The 11140-nt window shown below is 34.8% G+C and overlaps 1 protein-coding gene across 2 annotated transcripts; it reads left to right on the top strand.

Annotated features, from left to right (window-relative positions):
• The first annotated feature begins 22 nt into the window (after positions 1 to 22).
• On the top strand, positions 23 to 10939 carry LOC127630753 (17-beta-hydroxysteroid dehydrogenase type 3-like). 2 transcript variants are annotated; one of them, XM_052108502.1, is made up of 11 exons: positions 23 to 243; positions 5451 to 5497; positions 6095 to 6170; positions 6252 to 6359; positions 6526 to 6593; positions 6897 to 6941; positions 7083 to 7117; positions 7237 to 7318; positions 7915 to 7980; positions 8291 to 8440; positions 8581 to 10939. In XM_052108502.1, exons 1-11 carry the CDS (start codon positions 93 to 95, stop codon positions 8674 to 8676), a joined length of 924 nt encoding a protein of 307 aa, XP_051964462.1. In that variant the 5' UTR covers positions 23 to 92; the 3' UTR covers positions 8677 to 10939. The 2 variants fall into 2 exon arrangements, with proteins under 2 accessions (XP_051964462.1, XP_051964463.1); XM_052108503.1 differs by lacking the exon at positions 6252 to 6359.
• Positions 10940 to 11140: the final 201 nt, after the last annotated feature.

Here is an 11140-nt window from a genome sequence, read left to right as displayed (position 1 = left end):
AGAGAACAAGAGAACCGTGGCAGTGAATAGAGGGACTAAGCTAGCAAAGAAGGAGTAACTTTAAGCCTTGAGAACAGCCCTCCAACTCTGCCATGACTCTCACTGAGATTATCTTCATCTTGACAGGGACTTGCGTCGTCCTGTTTTTTGGAGGGAAACTAGTATTCCTTGTTATGATGCTCGCACCGAAGCTCTGCTATCCTCTTCCTGACTCTTTTTTCACCTCTCTGGGGAAATGGGCAGGTGAGATAAAAAAACACTTTTTTATAATTGTCAATTGCCATGATATTACAGATAAAATATTTGGAATTTGGAACTTATTTCCTCTATTTTGTCATGCAAATTTGATAAACTAGCTGTCAAGTTGAGGTTTGATTCTTATAATAAAACCTGTAATGGTAAGTTGCAGATTTACAATAATGTACACAACAAAGAAAGAAAGAAAGAAAGACAGAAAGATAGAAAGAAAAAGAAAAGGTTCAATTGCAGATGCATTCTGCTCATCTGAAAATTACAAAGCAATTCTTAACCATTATTACTGTTTGTGGACTCTTTCACTCAGCAAAATGTAATTTCAATTGATATATAAATTATTTCCCATATAGTCCCATGTTCCATAATTATTTCATAGATTTACCTGCCACATTTTCTACCAGCCATGCTATGTGCAATACAGATTATATTTCATTCTTTTCTGTTAAGACCTACATTACAAAGCAGCTCATGTCACTGTTCCACCAGTAAGCAGATTGTTGGTGCCGTTCCACTGTTTGGCTCCCAATCTACACATAGCAACACACCTCGGACTACGGCCCAGGAACAGGTTTTCATCTCCTTTGTAATGTTAGTCACACAAAGTGTATTGCTTCCCTGAATAGCTTTTAATATTTGCAAAAGAGACCCTTCTCCTATGTCTCTCTTGATATCAAACTGTGGTGTACAACTAAAGCAACAAGAAAAAACAATTCCAGACATTTTTTCCCAAGCTTTCTGTCCATTCCTTTTCGGCACTGAAAGTGGCAAAGAACAAAAGGCAATTAGAACAGTATGTTCCAGGACATGTTATTACTCTTTTCATTTCTTTCGAATTTGAAAAGTGGTTCCTGTTCATTTGAAATCAAAATAACTTTTTTTTTTTATTATTCTGCAAGTGTTCTTTCACTTTAAGGCTTTGAAAAGCCCGTCCTGGTGTGTGTGTGTGTGTGTGTGTGTGTGTGTGTGCGTGCGTGCGTGCATATTTATACTATATCGTGGGGACCAAATGTCCCCACAAGGATAGTAAAACCTGAGATCACCTACCCTGAGGGGCCCAGCCAGCGGTCTCCACGAGGGAAATGGCTTCTTAAACATACTAAACAATGTTTTTTTTTAAATGTAAAAATGCAAAAAGTTATATGTGAGGGTTAGGTTTAGGGGATAGAAATTATTGTTAGATCTAAATAAAATCCATAATATGCATGGAAGTCTATGGAGAGTCCCCACAATGATATTAAAACAAGTTTGTGTGTGTGTGTGTATGTGTGTGTGTGTGTGAGCATGTATTTATCAATTTGTGGGGACCAAATGTCCCCAAAAGGATAGTAAAACCTGAAAACCTTATGTCTATATATGTGTGTGTGTGCGCGCGCATATGTTTATACTGCATCGTGGGGTACATGTCCCCAAAAGGATAGTAAAACCTGAAAACCTTATGTCTATATATGTGTGTGTGTGCGCGCGCATATATTTATACTGCACCGTGGGGTACATGTCCCCATAAGGATAGTAAAACCTGAAAACCTTATGTCTATATATGTGTGTGTGCGCGCATATATTTATACTGCATCGTGGGGTACATGTCCCCAAAAGGATAGTAAAACCTAAGATCACCTACCCTGTGGGGCCCAGCTAGCGGTCTCCACGAGAAAAATGGCTTATTATTAATCATACTACACAATGTTTTTTTTAATAAATGTACAAATGCAAAAAGTTTTCTGTGTGGGATAGGATTAGGGGATAGAAATTATTGTTAGATCTGTATAAAATCCATAAAATGCAGGAGCTTATGGAGTCTATGGAGAGTCCCCACAATGATATAAAAACTAGTTTGTGTGTGTGTGTGCACATAGTTCCTTTCCAAGGGGTGTTTTCTAGCATGTTTAGACATAGTACATCTGCTTTTCCTTCCTTAGAATAAATAAAATTGTGAGAGCTTTATAAGATGCTTTGCACGTTCTGAAAAATCATGATTTGTTCAGATCCAATTGAATGTTTAAAGGGACAGATCACCCGAAAATGAAAATTCTATCATCATTTACTCACCCTCATGTTGTTCCATACCTGTATGGCTTTCTTTCTTCCATGGAGCCCAAAAGGAGTTATTAGGTCGAAAGACAGCCATAGTCACTATTCACTTATTGAATGGAAAGAAGATGCAATGGAAGTAAATGGTAACTGAGGCTAACATTCTGCTAAACATCTCATAATGTGTTACACAGAAGAAAGAGTCGTATGGGTTTGGAACAACATGAGGGTGAGTAATTATGTCACATTTGCCAAATTTCTGTCATTACAATAAAATTCTTCATGAAGCCAACGGAAAATGGACTTCCAGACACGTTCCAAATATGTAGCTCATCTTGAGATTTCTAGAGCTTTAGATTGTTAAGCAGGGTACTACTTGTACTTCTTGTTCATCAAGAACACTGGCGTGAATAAAGAACGAAAGCATGGGAAACGAGAAAGAAAGACACAGAAAAGGCCAATTTCACACACAGGAGACAGCACAGACATTAGCTCAAACCTTTTGCTTTTGTAGACTGTGAAAGCAATGAAAGCAGTGATTACATATTACATAATTTCCTCCATATTATTCTTACATTGGTCAACCCAGTGCCTTTTCCTCCCACTCCCTTGTACCACCTACACGCTATGCACACACTGCAACTAAATTCGGTTGTCAGTTCTCCTTTTAGTGCTTAATCCTATTCTGCACAAACACAGTATAGTACAGGAGTGACAACTGCATTCTACAACCGAATTAACTCCCAAAATATTCAGGTACTGACAACCGCATTTTCAAAAATTCTGCGCAGTGTGTATGGAACCGAAGTGAACAACAACTTGTTAATGGCACGTGTGAGATGTGTCCATTTTCTCCTGGTGTAAATCCAGGGCCGTAACCACAATATACATTGAGGGAGACAAGTCTCCCCAATAATCAGATATGACCAGACTGCCCCCCATAATTGATATCGTTGTTGCTGTTCTGCTGCAGTCCGTTATGCACCGCTGTCTAATTGTCATTAAGCTGTTGCAGAAATAAAATAAAAAGTAACATTTTTAGCATGTTCAGTATTCTAACACCACTTGTCAATGTTATTTAAGATAGCCAATCAAATCGATGAAGGTTAATTCAGCTGGTACCTTGTGGATTATTCCAGCATAATCCATTATAAAGTAGTTCATTTTAATAGCTTTAGTGTCATGTGTCATGTATCTAACAAAACAAGCAATATTTGACCACTGTTTTTATGATTGTAATGTTGCACTGACCGACAGTAATTTCCAAGGATGCAAATATCCTCCGTTTGGTGAAACTCACCATTTTGAATTTAAAATATGTCATGTACAGGGCTGGACTGGTAATCTGTCATAAAATGAGCCGGTGCAGAAAAGGACAGAGAACAGTGTATCAGGCATAAGATAAAGAGTGAATGTTTGTATATTATAAAGGAATTGAATGAATGTTGTCTGGGAGGCTTTTGAAGTAGCTTTTAAGAAATTTCCTTGATGTTGTCTAAGAAAATTATCCATAAAAGACAAAGTAGAGTGTTATCACCATCAGTTTAGAACAGGAACATGGTGAGACCTGTGACTTGTGGCTTCTATTGTGCTTTTAGGTTTTGGTCTAAGGACAATGTCATATATTTTTAAATGCAATTATTATTAGGTAATAATTTACAATAAATGTAAGATTTTCTAAATAATTTCTTCATGTCTTTAATTAATTCTGAATTTTGTACAGCATATGCTAAGAGTCTTATTTGAAAAGAGACCATTTTTTTTTCTTTCTGTGTATGTCCTTGTCAGGTTTGTGCTAAAAACAAATAGCCACCAGTTAAAGGAGTAGTTCACCTAAAAAGGGAAAATGTACTTTTACTCACTCATTTGCTCACACTTATGTTGTTGGAACATGAAAATATATATTTTAAGCAGCTCTATTCCATATAATAACAGTATATAGTGAGCAGGAGCTTTATATCAAGCTTTATAAAGGACAAATACTATAAAGCACTATTAAAGGTTCAGTATAAAGACATCATAACAGTAGTCCATGTGACACATGCACTATATTACAAACTTTCTGGGGCTATACAACAGCTTTGTGTTATGTGGACTACTTTTATGGTATATTAATATAATTTTCTTTTCTTTGGATCTTGACAGGAGTGGTCAATATTAACTGTTTTTATCTGGAAAAGAGCAGCGTCAGGATTCTTGAAGAAAAGATTCTACTGGGGGAAAAAACACAATGAGGGACAACTTGAGGGCAGTAAATAATTTTGTGTACTTTATTTATTGATGAAAATAAATTCAATTTATATTAGTCTTTTTTGGGGGACAGCACAAACAAGAAATAAAAGATGACTGAAACAGGGAAATTGCTAGAAATACAGACACAATGTATCTATTAAAACCAAAAATGATCAAATTTAGGGCTTTTATCTCCTTTAAAGCCTTTAATAAGAAAATTATTGCATTCAGCACCTTAAATATTTTAAGGGAATTAAGAGGCCCATTACATCCATGACCCCCCACCCCCAAAATGGTTCGATAATTTGGGGGATTCACTCCTGCATTTAAATGCGGTTGTCACTCCCGAAACTTTGTAGTGTGTACGTGTCCATAATGTGAAATTCTCAGATGGAGTAATAGTTCTCAGTAGTGGAGAAAAGATACAGGCCCAGGCGCCCAGCTCCCTGTTTGTTTACTGAATTGCTGGGTACACGCAGTCTTTTCAAGTAAATCCTGTTAAAACAAAACAAACAAGTGTGTGAGATTATCAGAGAGAGTGATGATAGGAGACTATCATGTTCTGGATACAGATGAATTGAGAGTTTATTTTCTGTGAAAGAACGAGTCAATTATTTACAGTTAATAGTTATTTAGATGGAATACTTTGTATATTATCATGTTAGATTGTGTTCAGATATTATCTGATTTATCTGGAAGAGCACTGTGTCAAATTAGGGTTTTCTCAGATTTGGCACAATTAAAAAATCTACACAAGACATACATTGGCAAGGCATGTGTCTTTGTTAGTCTTAAGTTGTTGTTGTTGTTTTGGCTTTTTTGGGGTTTTTTCCGCTCTGTATTTGTTCAAATTTACCTGCTGAATAAGTCAGCATTATTCAAACCATCCCATGTATGATGTAAAGTTTAATCATTAAATATTTCCTCTTTTTCAGTGGTCACTGGAGGTTCAGATGGAATAGGCAGAGCTTATGCACAAGAGGTATGAAACACCATTTAAAGGAAATTATAAAGAAGGACGCTAATACCAATTGAAAAATGGCCACATTCACTTCCATTATGACAGATTTTTACCCCAGATTTTTGCTTTTTTAAAGAAAAGGAGGGACGAGTCGAAATAAAGTTTTGTGGCAATCAACATTATGCCACAAATGCTGTTGATTGAGCTTAACCTGTACTGAACCCAGAATAGTCCTTTAAGTGAAAACTGTGGGTGGTTCATGGATAATGACAATACTTGTATCAGAGAAATGTAGCTTAAAAAAAAATGGCAAATGACTAAATACATTTTGCGTCAACTTTATTGGTCAGTTCATTATACCACTGTTTTGAGGAGTCCTCTGTTGTTATCTTATGAAAATCAGCATATTCATTAGATACTCTAAATACTATGTCTTGTTGCCTGTAATAGGAGAACATCTTTTTTTTACTCTGACTTGTTGGTTAAATCGAAGTGTGCTCAGTGTTTTCATTGCATTAGTGCCATCTTAAACTTTGTAATTTTGTCCCAGGCCCCATGAATTCAGGCGATGGCCCTGTGTTGAATGGATATCTTTGTATGTCATGTCTTTGTTTGCAGCTATCCAAACATGGTATGAATGTGGTTATAATCAGCAGAAATCAAGAGAAGCTTGACAGAGCAGCCAGGAAGATTGGTAAAGCATATACTGTTGTAATATAAATTTCTCTATATGGCTGTAGACTTTGGGCTCAGGTTATCTTTTTTGGTCTAACAGAGCTTACTACAGGAGGGGAGGTCAAAACAATAGCTGCTGACTTCAGCAAGGATGATATATATGGACACATTAAGGAAAACATTGAGGGTTTGGATATTGGTATTTTAGGTCAGTGGGAATCAGATTTTTGAATGTATCAAATTATGAACGCAGTTATGTTATCTATTTTCTATGAACAAACTGAACAAGATAAACAAATTACAGCTGTTTATCGTGACTTTAGGTTCTAACATGTTTGGCAGTGCTGCTTAATGTTACTTACTTTTAAACACAGTCAACAATGTTGGGATTCTGCCCAATCAAATACCCTGCAAGCTGCTTGAAACAGCCGATTTGGAAGAGGTGAGATTTCCTGGTGTCAATGATGAATGTTCATGTCATTGTCAATATATGTATTATTGTATATCCTACTGTATGTGTCTACCAGATACCATTATATGAGTACAGTATACAATGTAGTAATCTTTTAATGTCTTAGAAATGCAATACATCCAGATGGTTGGGTAAAGCTCTTACAATGCTCATTTGCAGTAATAGAATAACCCTATACTAACATGAAACTAAACAGAGAGACATTGTAATGTAAATATCAGCAAGTGTTTATCTGATGTTGTCATTTATGTTTCATGCGGTGGACCCTCATAGAGAATACATGCTGTTATCAACTGCAATGTGAAAGCCATGGTTAAGGTGAGTAAAAACATTTGGTTATTTAAATGGAAACAATCACAGAAATGGACATTTAAATCTAAATTATTACATCTAATAGTTTTCCATTCAAGTCGTTCTGCTCATGGAAGTAACTTGCACAGTGTTTTCTTTCTTATTTAGATGTGCAGAATTGTGCTACCAGGAATGCAGGAAAAGTTTGGCTCTTTCTTTTGTATTATTTGCTCTAAACTTTCTGTTAATAGTTTTCTGCAATTTCAAGATCACATCAATTTGAGCATATTCTAGATATGACTGATTATATGTATTTCCGTAGAGGAAGGGGAGTCATTCTGAATGTGTCCTCTGGGATAGCCAAAATACCCTGCCCCATATATACCTTGTATGCAGCATCTAAGGTAAGTTTAGTCAGGAACAAACAATTTTGTTGAAAGTCAATTAGTTCTATCAGTCTATTCTACTAGACTGCATTTCTATATTAGTGCGACTTAATTGTCTTAGTCTAGTCTTATGTCTGCTCAATGCTGCTGGTATTCATATCTGCTTTTCTTAAGAAAATTGTATCATAAGGAAGATATTCATAAAAAGTGAACAGCTTCCACAATTTCTGTATGTTTGCAAGAACTCAGGGAATAATCTAAATAAACATTTTATCTAATTAAATGTATGTTGTATTGAGACTAAAAATAGTTATTTCAGAGCCATAATGTCCCCAATCACTTTGTCTTTTGGGTAATCAGCTACCCAATAATGTACAATAGTATTTTTTGACAAATATAGCATTAAAGGTAATGTTAGATGATTTTTTTCTATATAATTCATTAAAATGTAATGGTTAATATATTTATATATATACACACACACACACTACACAGTTAAATATATCAAATATGTTCAGTATCCTGTTGATAATAACAGTAAATCATGAGGGCACAAATGAAGCACAAACATATGACTGAATAAAAACAGATGGTTTTTATCTTTTCACAAACAGGTTTTTGGCGAAAGATTTTCACAGGGTCTTCAAGCTGAATATAAATCCAAGGGGATAATCATTCAGGTACAATGCAATGCTGTAATGTGAACAAATGCTTTTTATTTTGTTCTTCAAAAACATGAACTATGACATGACAAGTTTTTTAATGTAGTACTTGATACCCCAATATATTGGGGTATATTGTGGATTATTGATTGAACATTATTATACAACTTGATATTGTACACTGTACACTGTACACAATACACTGTAATTTTGAAGCTGTAAGTTAACTTAATTTGTTTATCTTTGTTTGTAATCTCCCTATAAGTACTAGTTAAATTTTCACTGAATGCATATTACTGTCCTCAGTCAAGACTGCTTTTCTTCTCAGACAGTAGCTCCATTCGGAGTTTCGACATCAATGACAGGATACCAGAATCCAGACATGGTCACATTCACAGCTGAGGAGTTTGTGAGAAGCTCACTGAAGTATCTGAAAGCTGGTGACCAAACATGTGGTAGCGTCACTCATACTATACTGGTATTGACCTCAAATGTTATACATTGTAACGATCAATTCTTTAATAATCGTATTCAATCAGAAATATTTTGATGACACAGTAATGCGTGTATTGTGGTACAGCAGTGTGGTTGAATGACTATGACCTCATTCACCTCTAGAGTTGGATTGTGCAGGCCATTCCCATCTGGGTCCTACAGAGTGAAGCATTTCAGCATCACTTTAAGGAATATGTGAAGGAGAGGATCAAAGGCTGACAGTTTTCAATCTCTCGTGTATATAGCTGCTGATTTTCAAGTATTGAATATACCTGAATTGTGTATTAATGATCATGTTGGTTAACACTAATTATGACAGCCAGGGAGAGAAAGAAAAATGTAGACAGACCTCTGTTTGTTTGTGGTCCTTCAAAATATGCTGTATCAGATTTGATAATGGAATGTTTGATAACTGTCTCCCAAATGTCAAATGATAGAGATGAAGAGAGATGTGTGACCTTGTTTTTTCTATTTTTGGTCAAAATGTTCAGATTGTAAAATGTTTGCTCTTATTTAAAAACATTTTAATATCATGTTTTTTTTATCAGCAAGCAACATATCTACAGAACACTTCCACAGATATTAAGCACCACACAGTGGTTAAATTAACTTTCACATGAGGCACTTTAAATGGAAGAGTTCAGCCAAAAATTAAAATTCTCTCATCATTTACTCTCTCTCTCATACCATCCTAGATGTTACTTTATTTTTATTCTGCAGAACACAAATTAATATTTTTTTTACAATATCTCAGCTCTTTAGGTCCTTACATACTGTACAATTCAGCAATGCAAGTGAATGGCGACGAAAACTTTGAAGCTCCAAAAAGCACATAAAGGCAGAATTAAATTAATCCAAGACACCAGTAGTTTAATCCATGTCTACTAAAGCGATCTAATCTGTTTTGGGTAAAATAGACTAAAATATACCTCTTTTTTCACTGTACATCTTGCCTTTGTAGACTCTAGGCACGATCATGATTTCAAGCTCGACTATACATCCTAGTGCTTGATGCATGCGCAGAACGCTAGAAAGTGTAATCAAGCTTAAAATCATGATCACCAAGGATGCTGCTTATGTCAAGATTTATAGTGAAAAAGGAGTTATATTTTGGTCTGTTCTCTTAAATCAATTGGATTGCTTCAGAAGTCACATGGGTAATTTTATGCTGATTTGTGTGCTTTTTATAGCTTCAAAGTTTTGATCAATATTCACGTGCATTGTATAGACCTTCAGAGCTGAAAGGTTCTTCTAAAAATATTTGTGTTCTGCTGAAGAAAGAAAGTCATGCGCAACTGAGATGGCATGAGGGTAGGTGATGAAAGAATTTACATTTTTTTGGTTAACTATTCCTTTAAAATAATTGGTGTCAGCCAGTTGTAAATGACTTATGCATTGTTTTTGCACAATTTCCATTTTAAAAATGTATTTAATAGGCTAAGCTTTGCTCTGTTATTTGTGTTTACTGCAAATTACGAACATGTCTACATCTTTGTGTAAAATCGCTGTACCAGTGTCATTGTACTAATAACTTTTAATCTCATTTACCTTCAAATAGATCTGTTGTACATGGACAGAATCTGCAGAATTGTTTAAATCTTGACTTCTACTTGTTTAGTTCCTGATTGTGACATTCTTCCACCAGAGGGCAGAATTTCGATACAGTAACATTAAAGAACCAGAACTCTAAAGACACACTTCCCCTGTACTGAATCTTTGTGTAGAGTTTGATATCAAAGATCTCTGAAAGATACTGAAAATGTATAGGTCACAAATAAGTGTAATATGATATGGGGATTTTTATTGAAATTGTAATTTTTAATGAAGCAGTTCAACATTGGGTGAGATTCTTTGATTGAAATACAGCTGACAAGATAACTATCACTTTCAAATTATATTCAAGGGCTTTGTATTTTTACTACAGGGAATTCCCTCTGTTAATTTATAATGATACTGCTAGCAACTTTGCAGAAAAGAGTTATGAGGTATAAGATAAGGCAGTGATTAAAACGTAAACACAGGGGAATTTTACATTTTCATAACATGTTTTATAATCTCAGTATCCAGTTAGGTTTGCTATGCTTGCTTTTTACTAAAGTTATATGTTTAGATCTGTGATCTCTGAAAATCAAATGTTTACATGTAACGAAATTGTAGAATTGTATATAACTTTACACAGAAAAGGTTTGTTAGTGATTTTATCACACTAAAATCATATAAACATGCTTTTTGTTTATGTCTTTACATTTGGAAAAAATGCTTTTTATTAATGTTTTTTTTTTTTTAATTTTTTTTTTAATGTAACAAGCTTAACTTGTATTGACCCTGGAATATTCCTTTAAGAAAATATATTGACTACATTCAAGTAGGCACATTTTATATCTTAATTTTGAACTCAGCATTGTGGCCTTTTGAATAATTTTCAGCCAGTCATGTACCGGTAATCTTAACATGCATTAGGGGACCATCTGCATATAGAATAAAACAGCTTTTTATAAGGTTACTGATAAGTAAGTCGTCATGATTTTATACATCTGTTTCAAAATTACTATTAATTTCTTTAGGAGTAAAACTTTATTTAATGAGGAAAAAAGTATGAATTCACCTTTAAAGCCTCTGTTTATTGGCTTGGCTCCGTAGGGTCTGTCGGAAACAAGCTGAACTTACTGTACATAAAACACTA

This window comes from Xyrauchen texanus, chromosome 37 (assembly GCF_025860055.1).
Source record: "Xyrauchen texanus isolate HMW12.3.18 chromosome 37, RBS_HiC_50CHRs, whole genome shotgun sequence".
NCBI classification, from domain to species: domain Eukaryota; kingdom Metazoa; phylum Chordata; class Actinopteri; order Cypriniformes; family Catostomidae; genus Xyrauchen; species Xyrauchen texanus.
Note: the sequence above shows the minus strand (reverse complement) of the source record. Positions and strands in the feature narration are given on the sequence as shown.

Bases quoted from the DNA above. Each gene is read 5' to 3' on its own strand.
- LOC127630753 (XM_052108502.1), top strand. From the start codon at position 93: ATGACTCTCACTGAGATTATCTTCATCTTGACAGGGACTTGCGTCGTC. The intron at 5,498-6,094 runs GTATGAAACACC...CTTTGTTTGCAG, and splicing joins GCAGAGCTTATGCACAAGAG to CTATCCAAACATGGTATGAA. The intron at 7,319-7,914 runs GTAAGTTTAGTC...TTTCACAAACAG, and splicing joins CCTTGTATGCAGCATCTAAG to GTTTTTGGCGAAAGATTTTC.